General features: G+C 41.3%; 1 protein-coding gene across 3 annotated transcripts in view; it reads right to left on the reverse strand.

Annotated features, from left to right (window-relative positions):
* The window catches only part of rfx4 (regulatory factor X, 4), a 27,260-nt gene extending 1,290 nt beyond the window's left edge, over positions 1 to 25,970 (reverse strand). Inside the window, exons 1-17 of one of the 3 annotated variants that reach the window (XM_052061575.1) lie at positions 24,008 to 25,970; positions 14,340 to 14,426; positions 14,168 to 14,228; positions 13,235 to 13,358; positions 12,117 to 12,178; positions 11,379 to 11,592; positions 9,809 to 9,886; positions 9,527 to 9,690; positions 8,836 to 8,936; positions 8,193 to 8,251; positions 7,932 to 8,076; positions 7,316 to 7,410; positions 5,868 to 5,985; positions 4,714 to 4,833; positions 3,728 to 3,877; positions 3,303 to 3,444; positions 2,664 to 2,802 (exon numbers count right to left, since the gene is read on the reverse strand). In XM_052061575.1, the coding sequence (XP_051917535.1) occupies positions 2,664 to 2,802; positions 3,303 to 3,444; positions 3,728 to 3,877; positions 4,714 to 4,833; positions 5,868 to 5,985; positions 7,316 to 7,410; positions 7,932 to 8,076; positions 8,193 to 8,251; positions 8,836 to 8,936; positions 9,527 to 9,690; positions 9,809 to 9,886; positions 11,379 to 11,592; positions 12,117 to 12,178; positions 13,235 to 13,358; positions 14,168 to 14,228; positions 14,340 to 14,426; positions 24,008 to 24,050 (1,902 nt within the window). In that variant the 5' untranslated portion in view covers positions 24,051 to 25,970. Of the gene's footprint in view, positions 1 to 2,663; positions 2,803 to 3,302; positions 3,484 to 3,727; positions 3,878 to 4,713; positions 4,834 to 5,867; positions 5,986 to 7,315; positions 7,411 to 7,931; positions 8,077 to 8,192; positions 8,252 to 8,835; positions 8,937 to 9,526; positions 9,691 to 9,808; positions 9,887 to 11,378; positions 11,593 to 12,116; positions 12,179 to 13,234; positions 13,359 to 14,167; positions 14,229 to 14,339; positions 14,427 to 15,811; positions 15,909 to 24,007 lie in introns of those variants that run through there. The other 2 variants (XM_052061574.1, XM_052061576.1) reach the window with 2 other exon arrangements.

The following is a 25,970-nucleotide window of genomic DNA, read 5'->3' on the forward strand; positions in this document are numbered from 1 at the left end:
TTCGTTGCGAACTCGATGAGGATGTGGAAAACCACACTTGAAGCCAATGGCAAGCCACTTACCCAAGTGTCCATCAAATGTGGCATATACCAAGGTGATGCACTCTCCCCACTGCTGTTCTGCATAGGACTGAACCCCCTAAGCCAAGTAATCACCAAGACAGGCTATGGATACCGCCTCAGAAATGGAGCTACAATCAGTCACCTCCTCTACATGGATGACATAAAGCTGTATGCTAAGAGCGAAAGGGACATAGACTCCCTGATTCACACAACCAGGATCTACAGCAGCGACATCGGGATGTCATTCGGGCTTGAGAAATGTAGTCGGATGGTGACTAAGAGAGGAAAGGTAGTCCGCACTGAAGGGGTCTCACTCCCTGAAGGAACAATAGCAGACATCGAGGACAGCTGCAAGTACCTTGGTATACCACAAGCCAATGGCAACCTCGAACTGGCAACAAGGAAAGCGGCTACGGCCAAATACCTCCAGCGAGTGAGGCAAGTCCTAAGAAGCCAGCTCAATGGCAAGAATAAGACCCGGGCAATAAACAGCTATGCCCTGCCAGTGATCAGATACCCTGCAGGAATAATAAGGTGGCCAATGTAAATGATTCAGACCACGGACGTTAAGACCCGAAAGCTCCTAACCATGCATGGAGGGTTCCATCCCAAATCCAGCACCCTGAGACTGTATGCAAGCCGAAAGGAAGGAGGCCGGGTGAGTGTGAGAGCCACTGTCCACACTGGATGAAACATCCAGGCTCCATGAATACATCAAGGAGAAGGCTCCAACGGATGACGTACTCAGAGAATGTCTCAGACAATGGGGAACAGAAGATGAGGCTCTGGAAGAGGGACCATGATGGGAGGACAAGCCCCTACACGGGATGTACCACCAGACCATAACTGAGGTGGCCGATCATAAGAAGTCCTATCAGTGGCTAGAGAGGGCTGGCCTAAAGGACATCACAGAGGCACTCATCGTGGCTGCTCAGGAGCAGGCCCTGAGCACCAGAGCCATTGAGGCCCAGATATACCACAACAGACAAGACCTAAGGTGTAGGTTGTGCAAAGAGGCACCTGAGACGATCCAACACATAACTGCAGGGTGTAAGATGCTGGCAGGGAAAGCCTACATGGAACGCCATAACCAGGTGGCTGGCATAGTCTACCGAAACATCTGTGCGGAGTATGGACTGGAAACCCCAAGGTCAAAATGGGAAACACCTCCGAAGGTGGTGGAGAATGACAGAGCGAAGATCCTGTGGGACTTCCGGATCCAGACTGACAAGATGGTAATGGCGAACCAACCAGATATCGTGATCATAGATAAAGGGCAGAGGAAAGCCGTTGTAGTGGATGTAGCGGTCCCAAGTGATGGAAACATCAGGAAGAAGGACCATGAGAAACCCGGGAAATACCAAGGGTTCAGAGAGGAGCTGGAGAGAGCCTGGAAGGTAAAGGTGACAGTCGCGTCTGTGGTGGTCGGAGCACTCGGGGCAGTGACCCCCAAACTAGATGAGTGGTTGCAACAGATCCCGGGAACAATCTCGGACATCTCAGTCCAGAAATGTGCAGTGCTGGGAACAGCAAGGATACTGGGCAGAACCCTCAAGCTTCCTGGCCTCTGGTAGAGGACCCGAGCTGAATGAGGGACGGACACCACCCGAGGGGTGAGATGAGGATTTTTATATATATATATTATATATTATATATCCTGAAACATAGTCTAGCCTCCTTTAAAATAGGACAAAGCCATGCTCACTTCCTTTATTCCTTTAAAAATAATTGGAACATAGCAAAGCATAACCTAGCTTGGCATCTCTTAGCTTAGCCTTAAAAAGGAAAAAAACAAGGCTCGGTTTCTTGTGCTCTAGATTGATCTGGATAATAAAAATGTAAAATGTCATTTTGATGATAATTTATTTATAGCTTCTTTTTCAACGTGTGGCCGTTGCTTTAATGTACAATTCAGTGGATCTAAATGTCTTATTTTGGTCATTACAGTAGGACTTGTCTAAGAGAATATCACATTGAGCAAGTTTGTCAAATCAAACAGCATTTGAAAATTGGGCTTCTTCCTGCGTTGCTATAGCAACAGATGCCAAACAGCACAGACTGTGCAAGCTGCGTCTGACTACCATATTTCGGACATTAGACAAAGTCCAACCTCTCCCAGGGGACAAAGCAGCTGCATTGTGCCCAATTTAAGCCCAAAAGCGTCTTAATAAAGAGGAAGTACGTGTTCACGTTAACATATAAACACCACAGACAGTTCATTATGAGCGGTCGCCGCACGGAAAAAGACAGTCAGCGCGGGGGAGTCAAAGGGCAGAGCGGGGGGGCTCACAGCTGAAAAGAGAGCATTGAATAACAATATTTTAGTAATACACGCATGATGATGAAACACCGACAGCTGCTTCCGCTGTGCAGAGAGCAACATTGTGGGACTTTGAGGAAGGCCGTCTTGGAAAGTTAAATAAATAAATAAATAAAGGAGCCCCCAACAACAGTTCTAGGGATCAACACGAAATCGGGTGGGCATGTCTATCATGTGAGGACAAATGTAAATTTTTGAAGGACCCAGCCCGACAGCAATCAGTTGATTTTTTTAAAAATTATTCTATCAACAAATGAATTGAGTCTGAGCGTGAGACTGACCTGTGCGGATGAGCGGTGGTAGGCGGAGTAGTGGAGCGGTGCCGGGATGGTGGCATCGTGGCTCAGCCCGGGGTACTGGCTCTGGATGGCATGAGGATGCTGGTTGGCATAGTTGCCGTAGTTGTAGCTGCCCGTGTATCTGAAAACACAGGGATGCATTTTTAACACGCTCATTGAGAAGTATGAAAAGAGGATGGAGATTTTCTTTGCCCAGCTCAACGACTGATACGGTGTCGCTGCCATTTTTGCAGTGATGTTCGAATGTGTAGCGAGTATAACTATATCATCCCCTATTCAGCACCCTCAAAGTCCCAATGCAACTTGAAAAGCAGTGAAAAACCCATGAAGCACCTGAAAAGAAACATTTCCCATGAGGCATTGCACCGATGAAGAAATTAATTAACTCTCAGGGTTGGAGTAGGATTGACTTATTTTATTTGCTCCATTTTATTTTTATTGCATTTAAGTGGCGCCATATATGAAGCTTACTTTTTGGCTCGCAAAAACAAAACCACAAAGGGAAAGCAACAACTTTTCAGTTAAAAAAACATGAGCCCCTGGTAAGCCAGGGTACCATTATGTGGTGATTTGATAGAAGGAAATGAGGGAATGATTTCAAACACAGCCTGAGATTATTACCCATGCTCCTCTCTGTGGGCGTAGACAGGCAGCCGATGGGCAGAGGAGGGTGGCGGTGGCGTCGAGCCGGCGGCGCTGCTGCTGCTTCTCATGCAGGACAGCTGCTGGCCGGCGTCGGGTGCGCAACCTCCTGCCGTTGTCACTGTGTATGTAAGGGACCACGTATATGACTGAACGGCGCCTGCCAGACACATACACAGACGTGGCAAAAGTACTCACACTCTGAACTTAAGTAGAAGTACAGACACTTACGTCGCAAAATTAAAGTAGAAATAATGTTTTAACTCCTGTACTTGAGTAACCGTAAAACACACAAAAAAGTACAGACTCTGAAATGAACTTAAGTACAAAAGTAAAAAAGGAATTTGATAACAGACTCGGATAACTTGGCACAATGGGGGAAAAAAAAACGTTTGGCCTCTGACCTGTGCTGGAAGGGTACTCAGGTGACGCGTCGGCTGCGGGCGAGGATGATGACACGGCGGCGGAATGGACGGAGCGGGCGGGCGAGTAGGCACCCGGGGATGGCGAGGAGGTGGCGGTTATTTCGGTCAGCGTGAACCCTTCGTCTTGCTCTGTGGGAGAGGGCATGAATATGGATGTTCACTCTCTTACTGTAATCTATTACACGCCTATTATAAGACAAAATCTCCAAAACCACATGGTTGTCCATTCCCACAAAGCGGCATTAGGGACTAAAAACATTCATATGAAGCATAAAGTATAAAAAAATATCAAGGGGTACATTACAAAGGAAAAAATAAGTACAGAAAATATTGACAAAAATATGAATGGATGTAACATTAAAAGAAAAAAAATGGTCAAGAAAACTGAAAAAAAAAATGGGTTAAGATCCATTTCCTGAATAAATCTACAAAGAAAAATGTGTGGGTGGTACATAATAGAAAGATATGAAAAGAAAAAGAAACAAATGCAAGAATGGAAAAGAAATCAGATTTTAATATATTAGGAGAATATTAAAGAAAAATACAAACAAAAAATATGACTGGCAAACAAAAAACAATTTTAATAATGAAAAATATTACATTAAAATCAGCGGTTGCATAGTACAAAAAAAGAAAAATGAGGGGAAAACAACAGTACAATGCACCCCAAAAAACCTAGAAGTAAATGGAAAAAGAAAAAAATCTGACTGGGGAAAAAGGCTTTTTTTTTTGAAAATCTGAAAAAAAATTAAGCATGATAGAAAATAGTCAGAAAAAAATGTTCAATATTCGCAAAAAATAGGAAAGGAAAAAAAATGTCCAAGTTATTGGATCACACAATTATTTTAATAATAATAATTTCTTCTTTATACTTGTGATTCGGACTATCTTCCCCAATACTCCTTCGTACGATCATGCATGAGTGGTGGTTCTTATCACTTTCAGGGTTGCATTGTCGTCCTTACCTGCGCCGCCTTCGCCTTTCATTGCCCTCATGAGGTCATTGGCCCTCTCCTGGCAGTGCAGCGACTCCAGCAGGTATAGGACATAGTCGTCAAACATGAGATGGATCAGGTGGAAGGAGCCTGTGGGACAAGTGCACGTTGTTGCCACCACAGCCTCGACAACAATTTGCAAATGCCCCCCGCGCACTATGACATCATAGGGAAAGTAACTCCTGGACTGAGTTCACAATCACTCCTACTAATGTAGACAGTGACCCATGCAGCATTTTGGCTTAGCGATATTTATATTGCTAATGTACTACATAATATCCCTACAGGATATAATGTTTTGGGGGGAGGAAATGATTTTGAACCCTGCCCTGATTTTTCCATAATCCGGGTCAGTGGCAGAAATAGGTCCTGCTGACCTCCGGGTGACGGTGGGTGGGTGAGCACCACAATGGTGTCATTGTGCATGCGTGACTGCATGATAAACACTTGCTGACGATTCAAAGGAGTCCGGGGCAATCCTGATCTGTCATAAAATAGAAACACATTGGTAAACACATCGGGGGAGGCGGCGAGCTGCGTGTGTGTGGTGGTTTGGGGGGGTTGTCACGTTTGTTAATTAGCTGTTTGTGCACATAAAGCCGCTTTACGGAAACATGGCAGCCAGCTGTGTCTTTGATATTCAAATGTCCAGTCAAAGGGCGGCCAAGGAAGGAGAGGTCACTTTCCTTATTCATTTTATGGCACCTCAATTACCCAGGCCACACCCACTTCACCTGCACACCAATTGGCTCGAAATTTATCTGGCTACTATCCTCATTGCCAGTGGTGGAAATAATAACAGATAGCTGCACTCCCTTTGCTTTAAATATTTCACTATTAAAAATATATATTTTGCATAAAAAGGTAGCGGCGGCCCGGTCGACCGGTGGTTAGCAATTTGTTTGTCGTATATGGCGCAGCATTATTTATGTATGTATGTATTTATTTATTTATTTATTTGCTCGCTTCATCTGAAAACAGCCTTTTCTACTCCTGAAGTGCTCATTTCACGTTTACCTAAAATATTCTGGACTTTTACTTAAGTACAGAGCGTGAGTGCTGTGCTGCCTCGGCTCGTGCGTGGCTACGGAGCCAAAGCATCGGCAGCGATAATGACAGCTCACCAAAGCTGGGGGCGCTGTGGAGCGTCATATCACGAATGACTCTGGTCCCAAAGCAGGACCACATCAACAGGAACTGTTGGGCCATCTTCTTCAGGCAGCCGGGCCTCTTCCCAGACACCTAGAAAGAGAGGGAGACCATTTCCATGAGAAAAGGTGGGGAGGCTGAGGATGCCGGCATTAACCCCTCAGTCTGTGTTTGGGGACTTAACCCTCCGGGACCAGAAAACATGTCAACAAGTCAACTATTTAATTTGCCCCCAGGGACACGCCTTCCTATTGAACCATTGTGTGGCCGGGCCGAGGCGTTGCCCGGGCGACCGCATTTTACAAGGCCATATCAGGCACATAATGGGCGCAAATGGGAAGCTTGTAGGCATCATTAACTGGGAGGATTGCTGTGTGAGTGAGGGACCAGCAAGCTCAGAGCTGCAGGTGTCTTTTTACAGGCCCAGAGGCTTTGCAAAGACTTTATTTTATTTTATTTTTTTGCATCACGTGTAAATGCAATGACGTTTATGAAGCTGAAGTTGGCGAGCCATGCGGTGAACGTTCGCAGTGGTGCTTCACAGTGAGAAAGTTCCACTTTTGTATCCGTTTTTTTTCTCCAAAAGTTGTCTAAGCCTGCTTCTCAAACAGAACATCATTTTTATCTGCCCTCTTGTGTGGTTGACAGGTGACCAGTCCTGTTTTACACGGCGCAATATTCCAGAGCTCAACTCACCTCAGTTCTATTCCATTGCGCTATGGAAAACAGTAAAAAAAAAAAAAAAATAACACGACACATTGAACGCATCATTCGGGGGGGGGGTTATGTGTCTATGTGCAGTTCCTGGACTGGTGTTACAAAAGATGTGTTTCAAATCCAGACTACAAACAAAGTTTTAACCTTCTAAGTAATCCTCCTGGAGTCTAACGCACTTTCCCAGCATTTTCTGCCACGCCTTCATGCACTCCTGGAATGAATCTTCCGGAATCTCGTCACGACCATCTTGATATGGTCTTCAAATCTGATTCATTTGATGACTCTCTTAAGTTTGGAAAAGAGAAAAAAAATCGAATTGAGGCAGGTTGGTCATGTAGGGAGGTCGCTCCAGCACGATGACGCTCTCCTCGGACAGGAACTGTCAGATGCACAGGCGTGATGTCATGGTGAAGCAGCCACAAGTTGTCCTGCCACAACTCTTACCTCTTCTCGTTCACTGGGTGAATCAAACGCCACAGGATCTTTTTGTAGACCAGGTCCACATTAGAATGATAAAGTTTTAGTTTGTAGCTTGAGTTTGAAATATTGTCTTTTGTGACACCCGACCTGGAACACACCTCCTATTTACTATTTATTGCATGTGGGAAAAGAGCTGATGCACTTTGCAGGCATTTAGTTGAATCTCTCTCTCACACACGCACACAAACATGCACACGCACTCGCACAAAATGGATAGCTGTGTTACCTTGATGACACAGCGATCCACCATGGAATCGAGCCACTCAATGTAGGCCTCAATGGGCGATTGCTCCTCCAAGAGGCGATCAAACTCCTGGTACACTGAGACAGAAGGACAGGTAGTGTTCTTTATGCACGGTTTGTTATTTCTTATCAATTAATTTAGACTTCTTACAAGTGGCATTGGTGTCACAGTTTGGTCCATTTTATTTATGATGGAAGGAGGTTAATCTGAGATGAAAGCAAACTTTTTTTGACACTTTTTTTTAATCGATACCAAATCTGCCCAATTATTTTTTCTAGCACATCACATTTCAAAAACAATAATAATAGTAATCATCATCATCATTATATTTAGTTAAATGTATGAATTACCAGTAAAGGTTTAGTTCAACAACAGGTGGAATTTTATTCTGAAACATTGTAGCTATAAATATCACCACACGGTAATAGCCGTACTCTGCAAGCTTTTATAAACTTAAAAATAAAAAATGGGAATCTGCTCGAAAAAATGTGTATACATTGTTTTTAATCAATATCAAAAATATGTTTGATTAAAATCTGCTGTTGATCAGTGTTCTCGACCAATCGAAAGTGTTGAAAATGGCTTGCACTGTACTTACAGTGGATGATGAGCTGCCGATGCTCCTCCTGCGAGTCCTCCATGGTGTACAGCGTCTGCTTGGTGATGCTGTTCAGGTCCACATTCCTCCAGTCCTCCAACATTTGGAAGGTGATGTCGGCGCTATTTATCACAGTGCGCGATGCCTGCGCATAGCCACACGGACACTATCGCTATCAAGCACATATCGTAATCTGAGAGGCAGTGTTGTGTTTGCTCCGAAGGATTTTATTAAAAAAGGTTCTCAGGCACCAGTACGAACCTGACACAGATGATTTAGGGACGTTTGCCGCTTGAGGATTTGCGAGAATCTCCTAGACACTGAATGGATAACAAGTGAATAAATAAAGGGGAGTTTGACATATTTCCTTTTAAAAATACATGTACAAATACATATTCACTGGTGAGTTCAACCAAAACTAGATGTGGTACGAAACTCAGACATACTGTACCCATTGAGGGACTGACTGACTAATGACAGTATTTCAAGAGATAGCAGCAAAGGAAATGCCGTAACTTTGATTACGATAGATGTAACCTAAAGGCTAGCCCACTAGCTAACATTAATTGTCAATGAGCCTAGCCAAACATTGATCCAGGCAATCTCAAGGCACACAGAGTCGAACAACCATCTGCGCTCACACCTAGGGACAATTTAGAGCGTTCCATTAACCTGCCATGCATGTTTTGGGGATTTGGGAGGAAACCAGAGTGCCCGGAGAAAACCCACGCAGACACGGACGGGGAGAACATGCAAACTCCACAAAGGGAGGCCGGAGCCAGAATAGAACCCTGCACCTCTGCACTGTGAGGTCGACGCACTATCCACTAGACCACTGGGGCGCCCTATTATGAACAAACATTCGTCGTTGATCTATAACCATAACAACTGATAAGACACTTACACTCAAATTTGATATTCCTCAGGTTCTCCGGGAGGTCGTGAAGGGCGATTTTGAGCCACTCTTCTAATTGTTTGGCAAATTTCCTGATCACCTGTGTCAAACTGTGTCAAGGAAAGACAGAAAAGGGAATTTAATTCATGAAAAAAGCATCTCAGATTTTCTATGGATGAACTGCACAGAAGCTAGCGCCAGACACCGATGGGTAGCACGTCTGCAGAAATCAGACAATAATTACCGGTACTGTTGGGGGGCAGCAATCAGAGGATTTGGACAAATTGAAGTTAAACAACAGCTCTAAATAAGTTGATATGTTTAAATAGGTGTGACAATCGATAAGAAGTTGATTAATCTATTAATTTTGACGCCGCTGGTCAAAAATTCTGTCTGCAATTCATGCATTTATCGTGTTATGAGGCCAAAAACAAAATTATTCTATTCATTATATATTGTTTTTCGAATTAATCAGCCATTTTAACGGTTAATTTCAGAATTGGCATGGGCCTAAAAAAAAATGCATATTTGTCAGGCCCTAAAACTCCGTGGCGACCAGGCCAAGGTTTTGCCAGAAGTTGACACGCGAGCTCAAGCGTCATTAAAAAAAAAAAAAAAGTGTGGATGCTTTGGATGAGTTTGTGCAAGTGTACCTAATGTTATGTCCGGTGGGTGTAAACAGCAGCAGTCTCCAGCTCACCTGTCAGGCAACGCTTGGAGGACGGTGGGCATGAGTACTCCGGAGATGGCCTTGTAGAGGATGGAGTCGCACACTCCGACGATGTTGACTACAGTGGGCGAGCTGAGCACGGGTAGCATGTGGGGGGGCATGCCTTGCCAGAAGTGCAGCAGGAAGCTTTGGACCTGCGCGCGCGCACACACACACACACACACACACACACACACACCCACACACACACACACACACAAAGTCATGTCCAATGTTGTTTTTGCAAGTGAAGCACTTTGATAAAAGCCTCACCTCGTCAAAGTTGGCCCGGATGACCGTGTCCAGTATCCTCTGGCAGTGTGTTCTGTACATCATGATGAAGGTTGACACCTGTGGGCGACAAGCGCAGTATTGATCGACCGAGGCGCAATGAAATGCGGCAGCAAAACAAGGCGATAAATCCCGCGCAAAGCATGGGAACAGTCGAATTGGCGTTACAGCACAGGAGCTATAAAGCAGGCTTTAGAGATCAGCAAAACAGTTCAAATCACCCCCCCCCCCCCCCCCCCCCGCATGTGTGTAAAAAGGCAGACAGCTAGTGCCAGGCCTTTGTCCATGCCGAGATCTTATTATCTCCTCCGAAAGATTAAGCGTTAGCAAGGAGCCAGCGTATAAATCCTTCGGGTCTTTCTCCAGGGCCCGAGACAGCGGCGGCGGCAGCGGGTGGGGGTCTCTTTCGCTAAAACCCATGCTATGTGCTTTTAAGTAAAAGTCCAGATTCTTGTGTGAAAGTACAAATACTCCTTTTGTCAAAGTAAAACAAAGTGCAGATTCTGAATTGTACTTGTGTGTCATATTAACTGTGTATAAATGAATTTTTGGTGTGCGTTATACACAGTACCTGTTTGGATAACTTGGCACGAAAGAAAAAGCATTGCAGCACACAAACAGTGCAAGTATTGTTTTGCTATGTTGATGAAACGGCTGAAAAAAAATTAGTTAATGATGAAAGTGAAAAAAAGTGTTTCCCTGAATTTATTATATTTCATTGTTCACATCCCTTCTATATTACATTTGAAAGGGACAGTGTAAAAATATGTTGATTTTTACACTGTTCATTATTTCATAAACCCACGATTAATTTCCATAATATGCCCGGCCCCAAAAAAGCTCACTCCCACACTCACACGCAAAACTACACCATGCCCGTCTCTGCATGTACAGAGAAGGTGCAATATTTGCAGTATTTTATGCTTGTCATTTCTTTTGTAATGGCATTGTAAAAAATTGTTTTAATTGTATTTTTATAAATCTGTCAACAATACTTATTTTCTTTTTTTTGTTGATGTTGTTGTTGTCCATTACAAAAAAGCAAGAGAGATGATTGATTGGATTGATGTATGTACACTTTCGATCTTGATAAAGCATTCCTTCAAGTGTTTGAAGTCTGGGGGAGGAAGACGAGATTAAAAAAAAAATCTGAAAAGTATTCCCTGTGATAAATGTGCTCTGGTTCGTATTCTGTCTTGCAAGTCCTCAAGGTCTCAGTCAATCAATCCATCAAAATCTCAACTGTGTTTGACCTCTCCTTTTACCTGTTTTTTTTTATATTTTACTTTGTGACATAAGGCATGGAGGTTATAAAAAGCAACAGGCCATTTTTGACAAGTACGTAGAAAAAGTATGGAAAACTTGAAATGGAGGCAGTAAATGTAAAAGGTAGTCAGAAAAATAAATCGTAAAGATATGCCATTTTAAATACTAAGAACAGACACCTGAAAACCCTACTTAAATAGAATAACAAAGTATTTGTACTTGGTTGTGTCCCACCATTGCTGAGGAAGGGCTTAAAAAAAAAAAAAAAGAACAAATGGGTGTTTACCCGCTCCTCTGGCAAGCTGGCAGGCAAATGGAGGTCTTTGACATTTGGGAACTCTGGCAGCAGCGTCCCCAGCTTGGAGCGCGGTGAATACGCCACTGTCTGCTTGGTCACCTCCTTCTTGCCCGCCTCATTCACCCAGGCCGCGCCCTTCTTGGAGTACATCACGTCGTAGTACTGCGACGTCTCCTTCACTGCGATGCCGTAGTAGTGGTACCTACACCCAATTACATCACACTTACATACCTAGTTATCGACATACCTGAACATACGAGTTACGTACATGGGAGTTGTCAGGCTTGAATGGAACTTTAAATATGCACCATTTGGCACATATTACCAGAAGACCCTAAAGCACCAAACTATAGAATGCTTCTGACTGTTTTATCATAAATTACGTGTATATGTAGCAGAGGTGCAAAGATTAATCAACAATTAATCAATTATCATCATTAAACAATGTTTATCAATGGATTGTTTTGAGATCTCCAAATAACAAGAACATCTGAGTAAATTACAACTTAGTAAATTTTTAAATTTAAACAACTTAGTAAATTTTTTATGAGAAAAAAAATGAAATGAAAAAATATTGAATACAAAAAAAGAATAGGAAAATAAAAAGACTTTCCAATTAATGAAAATAAAGTGCAAATACAAATACATCTGTGCGAAAACAACAACAACAATAATGAAACCTAAATAATTGGAACTAAAGATGACGCAAGACGAGAAGCAACTTACTTTGACTGCCCTCTCGTCCCGAGTCGTCTGGTGGTTAGTGCTGGAAACTGTTGTCTGATAATCTGTATCACAACAAAACGATGCTGAGTGTGCACTTTTCCTAGCTGAGACATTAGCACATTTGACGATGACAGAAACATTGTCTTTAGTTCTTATTGAGCAGCCATAAATGATAAGTTTCCCACTGTTCCCCCCCCCCCATTTTTTTTTTTGTGGCCGTCTCCAAGGGTCGGGCCGCGGGTGGAGGAACTTTAGCAAACAGTGTCGCTCTCCATTGTGTGCCATGAAAACAGAGGCCAAGCTGTGAACTTTCTGTCAGGCCCCCCGCTTGATAAATGAGCAGACAGAGGAGGCGGTGCAGCAACCGCTCTCTCTACTCCTCTTCTCTCCCTCTTTTTTTTTGTCCTGAATCAATGAAGCTTTCCTAAAGGACACCCCACACCGCTCCAGCCACTGATCTAACATTCCGCAACATCTCACCCTTCCAAATTTCCTTTAATTACACATTAATCCTGGCCCCTTCTCTTTTTCAATATCTTCCGACAGAAGACGCTGAGGGGAAAAGTGGGGAGGGAAGGGTTGGCGTTTTTTGGGGGCGGGGGGGTCCAGCGCACGAGGGCCGGGTGGCTTTGTCAGACTTGTGAGAACGGAGCAAAGTCGGTCATCTTGTCGGCGGGATTGGATTCTGCCGCTGGAGGCTTCACACTGAGGCCGAGTGGGGAAGCTTCGCCCGCCTCATTTAGTGCAAAAACTCATAAAGAGCCAAACTCTATGGAGGGCAGGACGCGAGCTACATTTCGGGGAGCGTCGGGATAAATATGCAAAATCAAGAATTTTCTTTCCCACCACTACTAGGAGTAGGGCCCCACTGACACGGATTTTTTTAGGCCGATACCGATTCAAATATGGGGCAGGATGAAATTCTGATAACCGATTGAGTGGCCGATGTTTTAAAACACTCGCATCTTCATATATGTGTTTGTGTGTGTGTGTGTGTGTGTGTGTGTATATATACATATATATATATATATATATATATATATATTTTTTTTTTCAGGAGCTGGGTATTCATTTCCTAATGATATCATTTAAATTTCAAATTTTTCTCGAAAAGTTACCTTCCCAAAGCTGGCCGCGTTGACTGGCTGCGTGTCGTGTTTCTCACTGAAGTCGAGGTAGTGCATGTAGAGGGCGCTTCTCGGGATGCACACGCCTTCAGCGATCTCGTAGTTCTCCTCCAGCCTGGATGGAGCACACAACGAACGCATTCGGATGATATACAGTCAAAGTCAGCAAGACGCATACTGTACTCTATGAGTGCTATAAAGACAACCTCTATCGTAGAATAGATGAAGAAATTAAGTCAAACATCAGATAACACATAGTCACTAAAAAGGACTAGGTACAGGTACACTGTAAAAATAAATACATAAATAAAAAGTTGGGTGAACTCAAAACGTCAAGGCAACAAAGTTGCCATAAGTTGGGCAAACCAGCAAAAATATTCTACGTTAGCTCATGTAAAAATTGGCTTTCTTGCATTTCCAACATAAAATAAGCGTTTACAGAACTAATTGTCCCGCAATTACAAACAACTCAGCAAAAAGGGACGCCCACCAAAAATCATATATGTCAGGACAAGTAGTTCAGGTTCAAGTTGTTTTTTCATCATCCTAATTGGAATGACTCAGAACTCAAAATTTTGTCTGTATGAAATGACGCAGAACTTTCGCGGTTGTTTTTACTGATGTTTCAAGAAGCAAAGAATAAACATGAAGAGTTACTGAACACTTCTCCTTTGTCGATTAAATCCATCATACTCCCCGATCTGGCATATTAAGATGCTGATTAGACATCTCGAATATTGCACAGGTGTACCTTTGGCTGGCCACAAAAAAAAGCCGCTCAAAAATGTGCCACTTGAAACGCTCACCGTGCCAGTCAGTATTTGGTCTGACGACTAATTGCCTTGTTTCAGGAAAGGAGAAGTGATCATGATCCCAGATTTAGACTAATTTGTGATCCATACGTGAAAAAAAATCATAACATACCATTCAAGAGTGGCAGGTGTGGAATGCGGTTTGGAGGCCCGGTTATTTTCTTTTTCTTCGTCTGAAATGTGGGAAAAAATGATGCTGCTCATCAATAACTGCACCCACAGTTTGATAACAAGTGTCAACTCTTGCTTGAAGTTGACGTGACATTGTTTACTGTGTGACTCACGCTCGTCGGTGGACATGTTGCCCAAGGACATGTGGCTGGAGTAACGCTTGCTCTCGCTCTCATTGAGGCATCGCTCGATCCAGCTCTCTGCAGACAGAAACAGGCACGCAGGTCAATATGACATGTGGACGGAAATCAATGCGATTCATATATCTGGAACTGGGATATGCAACATTTTCAACGTACCGTTAAATGCTGGGGGAAAAAAAATCAACAGGTAAACTTTGTGTTAGCAGTGACAGAGCAAAATGTTATTAGTATTAGCATGCTAGCATGTCACATTCTTATGGTCTTTATTTGTTTTTTTATGAAGTTGTGGTAACAACGTATGTATTTTTTCTTCATTTTAATTTTTACAAATGGAAAGAGCCAATAGCTTGTAACTTTAAAGTAAAAAAAAAACATACAAATATAAAGTGACAATTTCACACCAAACCTTTGAGAGAGATAAATTACATTTGTATATGTTTTGTATTTATCTCATTGAAAAATTAGACTGGGCATCAATTAAATAGAGATATTTACTATTCACGGTCGGGCCGGTACCTATCCCCTGCGGATAGTGGGGGCCAACTGTATTTTCAATCACAACAAACAAATAAATAAATAAATAAGCGAGCTATCTTTTTAAGATTTGAATCAGAATCAGAATCATCTTTATTGGCCAAGTATGTGGAACACACAAGGAATTTGTCTCCGGTATAACACGCTGCACTAGTATCATCGTAAACAACAAAATCATTGAACCATTTTAGAGTAACCAGTAGTTTTGTAGTACCATTTTGTGGTGCAAGAAGAGTGACTATGTCAGTGACTGTTTAAGGAGTTAATGGCTAGAAGGAAGAAGCTGTTTAAGTGTCTGCTGGATTTGGTGCGCATGGATCTGTAGTGTCTTCCTGAGGGGAGTGGCTGGAAAAGGTGGTGGGCAGGGTGCGGGGGATCCAGGAGGATTTTCCGTGCCCTTGTCTTGATTCTTGCAGTGTGCAAGTCCTCAAGAGTGGGTAGGGCGGTGCCAACGATTTTTTCTGCCGTCCTAACTGTCCGTTGAAGTCGGATTTTGTCCTTTTTTGTGGCGGCCCCAAACCAAACCGTGATGGAAGAACACAGGATTGATTCGATGATTTGAGAGAGATAAATTACATTTGTATATGTTTTGTATTTATCTCATTGAAAAATTAGACTGGGCATCAATTACTTCACGTCAAGTTTTGTCCATGTTTTTAATGGACAGTGTTAAAAGCCCACAGTATATTGTGGTCCATTGCTTGTGCCCTTGCTGAATCATATACAACACCTGGCAAAAATTATGCAATCATCAGTCTCAGAGGGTGTTCATTAAGTTGCTTGAATTTTGCAGGAAAAAAAGCAGGAGCTAAACGATAGTGATCACACCGAGGAGAGCTGTTGCACCAAGTCGACTGAGATGAATCATGCATCCAAAACAAGAGATGCTCAACTATCGAGCTGTGCACCTTTCGTGTCGTTTCAAGTGGTGCCACAGCATGCCACAGAGCCCTGAGGCCTACTGGAAGAGATGCAACAGAATTACGAGAAGCAGAGAAGGTCCCCAACCAATCTCCGGTTACGTTCCTTTGTTGGGCAACGATAGAGTGGATTTAAAAAAGAAAATAAAATTGCGTTGTTCAAATGCCAGGTTTATGGGATGTAAAAAAGGGAGCCCAAGACAAATCATGACAAAAGACTTCCACTATAATTGTGTGCTAAGTACAATTTAAGGACTGTGCACACCTGTGTGTTCACCAAGTTGTTGACACTTAACCTTCCTAAAGATACAGTTATTAAATTATTTATGCAGATGGGTTGAGCAGGTCACATCAGGGTGGAAAAAAATAAATATCATAAAAAAATCAGACATTTGAAGAGGAGTGTATACACTTTTGATATGCATTCTACAAGCCTGCGAATATTTTGTATGCTCTGAATGTGTTACTGCTGTGTGTGCTAAAGTAGCAGTTGTTAAAAGGTGTATTCTTCCCGTAACGTCTGTGCTAATTTCCATTTGCATTACATGACAGTATTAAGCTCACCGATTTAGACTAAGTCACATGACTTGGTTGAACATTATCGAGCTCAAAAATAAAATGTTTAATTCTCTTTTGTCTCATGTGTCAGTGTTACATGAAAATTCAACCGGGAGTGACAAATAAACCGATTGAAGCCGGCATATTTAAGATAGCCTTTCTTTGTCCCATTGAAGAGCGGCGTGATCTAGAGCAAGAACAGGTGCTAAGGAATGTGTTAAAAAGTGTGTTTTAATAAGGTTAAGTGTGTTTTGATACGTTTAGAAAAAAGTTCAGAAAAAAAAGACAGAGAAATCCATCAGTCGAGCCACTTGTATCTCAAGGCACAACTGTATTAGGAGCAAGCTGTTATCAACTAGTGAATAGTCTTGCCGCAGCAGTAACGTGCAGCTTTTTTACTGCACGAAAAAACGCTGGGTTGCCATCTTGGACAGTCTTGTTGTGTCCTGAAGTTGACGTAAATTGAATGTAACGTTCAGGACCCCTTCCTGATGCAACCCAGCCATTGTAAAAAACTGTGCCAAACATGATGTAAGCAACTTGCTTATTGGATTAAGATCATGACCCAACATGCTCAATCCAATGCATTGGGTATGAATAACCCAGCATTGACTCTGTCCCTTCTGGGCCCAGAACTGAGTTAGCTACTCCATCCAATTTGGGTTACCTTTGACTTTTAAGAATTTAGTATGCAAAAAATGTTCTACGAGTGAAGAAAAAGTGTACCAGTAAATCAACCTTAATCCGGATATCAAACATATGTAATATGTGCTCAAACATATTGTCATTGAATTCTATGTGCTAGCATCGTGCTAAACGGCCCTTACGATGGCTATCAAGGATGTGGCGTAAACGCTCACATGGCTTGCCCGAGCCTCGGCTCTATTTGAGGGGCTTTTTCATCCACACAGCAGGAATCCAGCCAACATTGTCCAGCCCCCCCCCCCATCAAAGGACCCCATTACTCCCTCCCTCCCTTCCTTCCTTTCCTTCCTCCCCCGAGAGAGGACGGCGCGGGAGCACCCTGGTTTAAAAGAACCTGCACACATTTAGTAAGGAGGCCATTGTGCCTGTTTTCATTTCCAGCTCAACTGTTGTATGTATTTGTGTGTGGACTGTGTACATGCTTAATCGGAGGCTCACTGTTGGAATTTTCAAAAACCAAGAAGTATTAAATTAATTAATCAGCCCAGAGAGACTTTGCTTGGTGTTTATCAGAAGAACATTAGCATTTTAATGAGAGTTGTCCCAAGGCATAAGCAAACTAAGCACCTGCTTAGTGCCCTGTGACTACAAGGGAATCCCTAAGAGCAATTAACGGTCAATAAAGCCTGTAGTAGTCATTTGTTATTTTTTCTTAATTTTATTTTTGAGTAGTAATGAGGAACATAAGTAAGACAAAACTCAAATGTTTGAATGAGGTAATACGTTTTTTACATTTTGTTCTGTCTAGTGAACTTTAGATAAGCAATAAATCCCCTACAGGCTGCTCTTCAACGCTAAAATGTGTTTTTTTTTTAACAAGACATACAGCACTCTACAAGTACTGCACTTCAGATAAACATTAAAATAGACTGTAATACAAAGTAAAGATCCTGACCACCACAAGCAGAATAATATGTGCACGTGAACAGGACATACATGGAGAGGACAGTCACAACTGCTCAGTAGACTGGAGTAAGATTAGTCGTTTACTGCTCTCGTCCGTCTGCATATGCTGCTACTTTCACTAGCCTGTTCATAACGTTTGGCATTATGTATTAGCATTAAGCTAACATAGTTTTGTAAAACAAAGTTAAACGGTTTGGTCCAATACAGTGTGTGATTCTCTGTTGTATGTTCAGTTTTCCAATAAATTTCACTTGGGAGTCGCAACAACCCTTATTTTGCTTCGGGTAACTCAGTTGACTCATTATATCTGTATTTGCTAGACATTTCAGTGTTTATTTTAATGCTTTGGTTTTGCATATTTTAGGTTATTGTAAAAGAGTGTCTTAAGTAATTTTGTTGTTGTTGTACTACATTTTGTACATCGTCAGTTGCAGTTTTTTGATCCAACAAAACAACACTCGTAAAGTAAAAGCACACCACTCTCTGGTTTAGTTTTGTTACTTTTAGTAGAGCAGATAATCATGATCATACTTCGTGTTTCATCACTTGGAACGCCGTGTAACTCTGCTGCACTAAATATACAGTATATTAGGTGTATGAATGATCAATAATCAATATTATCGACAGAAATAGAGGACCCAAAGAATCTGATTTTGCTCACGGCCACATGGAGGTATGGGCCATTTTAATGAGATACAAGTTTTGTAAGGCTCCCATTTTCTTCCACACGAACATTAATAGAATGTGACAACTATAGCAGCCATTGTTGGGACGCACCATTAGCAGGAGGGATCGGGGGGTCACAGATATTAAAAACTGTTTTGGGTGCATGGGGGATGGAGAATGTATGATGAAGGGAACACGCACGAGCAACCCAGCAGGGGACAAACATAACAAATGTCATTATTGTCATCGTCATTATTATTATCAGTGGTAGTAGTTGTACAACGAACCCCCCGTTTAGCTCTGGGGGATGTGTTCCAGACCCACCAATGATTGGTGAAAATCCGCAACATGGAGAGATGGGGAAAAAAATCATTTTAATAGTAATAATCAATATAATAATAAATATACCGCTTTTGAATGTATTCCTTAGCATCTGTTCTCACTCTCTCGCTGTCAAGAAATGGGAAACAATCCTATAACGCAGAAAGCGTCTCATGAGCACCATTCTCCGAATAAGAGACAAAGCATACTTGCTTCAAGCCGTTTACTGTAAATCTGACACATGTGCCGTAGAGGGGCGAAAGGTAATTAGCATCAATGTTACGGTAATTATAAAACTGTAAAAAAAGTGTTTTACTTGAACACATCAAGAGCAGCAACACACGCAGTCCAACGAGCAACAATTCTCACAGACATACTGTATATGTCCGTTCTTTGGGAACAACGATTATTGGAGCTTAGTTGGGGACCTTCTCTATCACTTCTTCTTACCCTTAATTATGCTGCATGTCTTCCAGTCGACACATTAGCACTGTGATACAGTAGCAATAGCAGTAAGGATTGACATAACATAAGGTACACCTAAAAAATTTATTTACCACCTGTAAAAATTAAATGACAGGGTGGACAATCTCTGCGCAAAATTTGAACCCCATTCTCCATGCCTACCATCAACGGGTTTGCACACCGAGCCGTACTGCCAACACCAAAGACATCTTAAAACTATTCGTTAAATTTACCGCAACTTCAGCACGCAACTCCAAAATGACGACCAACTTCAACTCTTTAGCCCGACCAAATCCAAACTTCAACCCAATTTGCTGGGTCAAAAATAACCAATCGGTTCAAAATCAAGAGGCGCAGGTACACGCAGAAACTCAAGACATCCAATTACACATTTTGGCCCTTCCATCACTCCAGACCAACATCGCACAATTCTTTAGCACTCTATGTGCACCATCAAAATATGCTTTCTTCTCAATTTAGCCAAAATATTAGGTACACCACTGCACAATCAATTTGGAGCCAAAAGAAAAGCGATAATGCCAGTGACTGTAGACGACCACAATGTATTTCTCCAACCCCACTGTTTTTCAATGAAGCACATGCGCCACCAAAAAAAGTCCATTACTGCCATTTGGAACAAAACATTAGGCAGACCCGCCATGTTGTAATAACACGCATTTGATTTCAATATGCAGGGCCAAACCATTAGATACATCATCCAATAAATGTTATACGACAGCTAAACCATTCTAAAAAGATGGTTTCCTCTCATTTTGATACAGTTGAAACATTCGATCCATAATAAAAAGCTAGAATGGGCAATTTGGGCGTTATTTTTGGTTTTGTTTTTTTTTTTCCCCCAACTTTGCCACCAATTTCGAACTTTAAAAAATGTTGAGGGTTTTTTTTCTTGTATCAAAAATAATAAAATAGTCTTAAAATAATAAAAATAACAAACTAGCCAAAAAACTAGGATTAATTAAAAAAGTTCATTACTTTGTTTTTTTTTCTTCATATTTCTTTGCAAAAAAAATGTTACTCTTAAAGAAAAAATATTGAAAATAATTTCATTTAAAAAATAATAACTAGATCCAAGCGAGCCACAACGACAAAAAAAGACATTACAAAAATGTTTTAAAAAACATTAAAAAATGTTAGAAAATCCCTCCTCTGAATTGAGTGGAAGGAAGAGTTTGAACTTTTCCTACAAGAACGAATATAGGTGAAAAGAGAACACTTAATTTTTAAGAACAAACATTTAGATACAAAACGGGCCAAAACATTAGGTACATGATCTAGATGATTCCATAAAAGCTACAATTCTGGTTGTAGGCACACCACAACCAGCCGGAGCATCCTCCCAATTGTCTATGACTGTCAACCAAACAACAAACCTGATTCATTTGCTTTCTTCTCACTGATACAGCAAGTGGGCCACAATATTCAGGAGATTCAAAACAAATATCATTCACTCAGTATCAAGATAATAGAGCAATATTGTTTTTTATGGCTTTTTACAGTAACCAGGCAAGTCTAAATTTAAAGTTGCATCCGTTTAGTCTTGTGCCGCAACATCCCAGAAGAGATGAAGCCTTAGGGAAGAAGAGGCAGAGAAGGTCCCCACCTAAACTCCAGTCATAGTCAATATTCCCACAGAGCAGAGAGAATATATTGCCTGTGAATATTTTTGGATGCTCCGTTTCTGTTACCGCTCCGTGTGTGTGTTAAAGTAGCGGCGGCAGGCTGGATTTATAATTACCGTAACATCTATGCAAATTCCCTTTGATTGTTTATGCCATTTGGCACTATGTTAGCATTAAGCACGCAGACCTTTGTGAGAGCAAACGTGGTTTGGTTCAACATGTTTGTGTTTGCATATGCAATCTTTCATATTCTTCTGTTTGAAACACTGTTTAACATTAACTTTAACGGGCGTGAACAAATAAACGGCTTGAAGCAATCCCACTTGGGGTCTTATTTGGAGAACGGCGATAGAGTGGAAAATGAGGAATTTTTTTAAAAGTATTACATAAAGTGTAACGTGTTTTAATGAGGTTGTCTTTAAAAGCTAAAACTATTCAAAAAATATATATATAGACTCTCTCGATATCACAAATTTCACCGAACACAAGTCAGTCTGGTACGTACTTCCCGCTCTCAATTGGGGGTTCACTCTAATGCGTAATTGTTGAGCGATGGTATCAGAGCTATTGATTTAACAGTGTATGGTTATTTAAACATAGTTCTATCATACAAGTCTCATTTTGACAATCATAAATGAGCAAAAACTCTAAGCCACCCAAAAACAAGAATAAATAAAAAGCTGTCAGACAGGCGTCAACCAAAAATGAGCATTTGAGCATTGGTATCATTGTTTTGGAGCGCGGACCGGGATTGTGCAAGTTTGGTTTTCAATAGCTGTGCTAATATGCTAATTGATGTTACACAACTTGGATCTAACTCTTGTTTTTCCATCTGGGCAACAGCACAAACACAACATCTGCGGGCCTCCAGCAGAAGATTGTGATCTTATTTTATTGTTCTAATTTGTTTACATTTTTTAAAAAAGTGTATGTGTGTGGGGGGAGGAGGGGGGTGCATGGTGGGTAAGAAGAAAGAAAAAACACAAAACAAGCAAAAGCAGCTGAAGTGAAGCTAATTCTCCACACAGGCTTCATTTGTCTCGGGGGAAGATAAGTACGGGACGGAAATAATTGGATTAAAGTCGATCAACAAGTGGGACGGATGTTCACACATTTCTGAACACACACTGTGGACTAAGTGACCCGACACACACGGCCGGCGTGCACCTGCATGCTCAATCGCAAAAATGCCTTTCATTGGAGGGAATGACACTGGCACTGTTCATTTTATTGCTTCATAAAGTGGGGAGGAAAACGAAAAAACATGTTTTCACTGACTTGATACAACTTGGAACTTTTGCGAAAAGGTGACTGGACACTTTAGTCGCAGATGCTATTTTAATTTGATATGGTTGAAGTAATATTTAAAAGGAACAGTTTCAATTTCTCAAGGTCTAAATGTGACAAACTCTTCACTTTTTACAAAATCAACTGTAAGATTTTTATTCTATTTGAAACTTTACTATGAACAAAAGTGGTCCATCACTGGACTTTTGTTACTGGTGCTTCTACTTCATTCCCCCCAATTTGAAACGTTACATATTTATTTATTTTAAGCCTTTTGCACTCCATTTTAAGGTATAACATAACATAAAAAGACATTTCTGTTATTCTCTTCGTTCCCTCATTTAAACTTTAAATAAGTGACGCATGCATCGGCAAATCTGAGCATACTTGTGATTGAATGACTTCACATTGTATTTCTCCTGTACAGTTTTATCACTGCTGTTCATTCTTTTTTTATCCTGAATTGAATGGGTTTTTTCAGCTATTGTGTCTTCTAATATAAATTTAAGAAAAATATATTTTGCAACAAATGACCCTTTTCTAAACGAGAAACACAAACACACAAAAACTAACCTTATGTAAGTTTAGTTAAGCAACCACTTTTAAGAAACAATGCAAAATAAAATTTATTACAACTTACAACTGCAGTGAACTTATTTGGGTAATTGACCACACTCAAAAGTAACAACAATTAGAAAAAAGCTAGAATTTAGAAAAAAAATACTTTAAAAAGGAAAAATCACTTCTGAATTTCAATATTTTTAGCAAAAATGTTCCTACAGATTCAAACTTCACAAAGATTGAAACATTTCGGCGAAAAGAGGACCTATTTTTTAAAAATAAAATAAGAAAAAAACTAACTAGAAAATATAAAACGTTACTCCTGAATTCACCCCCCAACCCTCATCAATGGTCAACCAACATCAATGGTCCCCTCATTTAAGAAGTTTTCAAAAAAATGAAGAATTAAGGTCGAACTAAAAAATAAATAAATAAATGAAATTTAAAAAACAACTAGACGCAAGCCAAACACCCCCCCCAAAAAAAACAACTAATATTTTAAAACCACTATTACAAAACAATTTAAGTTACTCCTTACTAGAAACTGTTCCTCGCATAACAAACCATCCAAAATGGAAAAAGTTAGCAGAAAAAAAACAACTACAAAATAAACCATTTTAAAATACAATACATTTTAACTAGACATGTTTAATTCTTCTTATTCTCTAAAAAATAACCAGAATTTATGTGTTTGAAAAATTTCACCCCAAAATATACTTGCAACTGTTGTTTTTATAAATTCCAATCCGTTCCATACAATTAGAAAAATTTCACCCCAAAATTAAGTTCAGCTGAAAAGAACAGCAACTGTACACTTTCAAAAAAAAAAGGAAAAAAAGCAACAACTGGACACATGCCTAAATGGGGAAAAAAACTACAATAAATAAGTGGATTTTTGAAGCTGACCTGAATTGCAAACGTTTGCTCCAACTTGCCAAAAACACGAGGACACGATCTGAAAACAGCACAAATCGGACGCCCGGCTTCCCTGTCTTTCAGGGCGCTTCCCATTGGGAACTTCCCCAAAACGCTTGACACGAGGCCCGAGGCGGCCCGGGCGCATCCCACTGACCTGTGGAATCCATGTCAGGCTCCTCCAGCAGCCCGCAGTGCATCCTCTTCCCATCCAGCACTCCTCTCGGTAGAAAACGGCTGCCACTTTCCTCTCTCCTCCTCCTCCTCCTCCACCTGCTCTCTATCCCCGCCCGGCTTGCCGTCTCCGCGACCACTGGCCGTCGGAGGGGAGATGCTGGTACTCTTAGTGGACGAGAGAGAGATAGAGAGCGAGCGAGTGCGGGTACGTGTGGGTGGGGAATGGTGGGGAACCGTAGTGGGTGGGTCGGTAGGGGGGGGGTGTTTTAGAGGGTCCTCCAGAAATCCAGCGGGGGCAAAGGCAGAGCCGTCAAAATGTTTGCTGATGTTTCATGGGAAAAGGGGCTGATTTTATAGGAGCCCTGATGGGGACATGTCATTGATAGGCTTGCGGGGCTGATGAATGGCCCCCGAGTCAGATGGGGATGTGGCAAGGCTCACTGGAAGTCTTTTGTGGGCCTCTTTTGAATAAGAAAAGCTCCCCTCCCAAGAAAAAAAAAGAAAGGGGGCGAGGGGGGCGCTCCCCATCCTCCATGATGGCATTTCATACGCTTTCACACCACATACGGCTCTCACTTCCAAAGTATCCAAACGCGGTTGCTCAGCTCGGAATCATCATTTCTAACGCCTGGATTTGAAAACACACAAGGAAGTTTAGTTGCATGGAGTCACTCACCAGCTACGTACATTTTGCAATACTTGGTGGAGTATTTATTCAATATCCTTGATACACAGCGTGAGGTCCATGTACGAGCACGCTCTTTGTCCTCACGAGTAGGACAATTCTGTGCACTAGTAAACAACAAGGGTGCATTGTCTTTTCTACTTGTGGTGCCACTTTTGGCCTTCTAGTAAGTAGACTTCAAGATGGATATGGAAGAGAGCTGAACCATTTTGAAAAATAATCAAATAAATCAAATTGTTTTTAATGTGCAAATTCTTTTTTTCAAGGCCGCCTTCCCATGTCTTCTTTTCTCAAGCACGGAACTTATCTAGACACTAGAAATTTAGAAACATACAATCACGGAAGAGGAAAAAAGGCCTACTGACCAACCGAAATAAGCTTTTTCTTTTTTCCGCAATCGCAGACTTTGTGATTTCAAAGTGGTGTTGCAATGTTGATTTCAATTTGATTAATTGCGCAGCCCTAATATAAAGGATAGAAAATCAATGTATTCAATATCTATGACATTCAGCTTAGTACGGTACTTTTAGGACCTTGAGCCGGATATCAATAAATAAAATAAATGCTTTAATGACATTTGTAAATTGTATCAGTGTGAAAAATCTATGTGTGTATACCAGGGGTGGGCAATTTAAATGATGGAGGCAGCCACAATTTTGCATTAGCACTATTAGAGGGGGGTGTGACACTTCCTAATTATATATATGACAAAAATGCCCTTTTAAAAATGGGGAAAATTGGAGTACGTCCAAAATATGTGCTCTTATTACACAGTATTTAATGTTTCATTATAGATTTCTCAAGCATGTTTAAAAGATCCATCCTTCAACAACTTTTAACAATCAAAAAAAGAACCACATACTGCAATTTATTTTTGTTTTCCATGGCAAAGGGCTTTCGTGCATAAAAATGAACATTCAAGGATGGACCGAACCTGTTGAACAGCAAACAAACATTCAGGACAAGAATACATTTTGTGCATTCTTCACAAAAATCAACTTCAATCAAATTTTAATATGTTGGAGTTACTATGTTTGCATGCCATTCCAAATCCATCAAAAAAATATCTGGCAGTATTAGACCATCGAAAGGTGATATTCCAACTTAAAACAGTGGAACCCCATTATTCGTGGAGGATAGGAAGCGTGCTGGCCAGTAGCGAAAATCTGTGTATATTTGACGGCCATTAAAATGCATTAAAATAATAATTCTACAGAAAATACTAATCGACCATTTTTCACAGGGGTTGCGCCTAAAA

The sequence above is a fragment of the Hippocampus zosterae genome, chromosome 3, assembly GCF_025434085.1.
Source record: "Hippocampus zosterae strain Florida chromosome 3, ASM2543408v3, whole genome shotgun sequence".
NCBI lineage: Eukaryota > Metazoa > Chordata > Actinopteri > Syngnathiformes > Syngnathidae > Hippocampus > Hippocampus zosterae.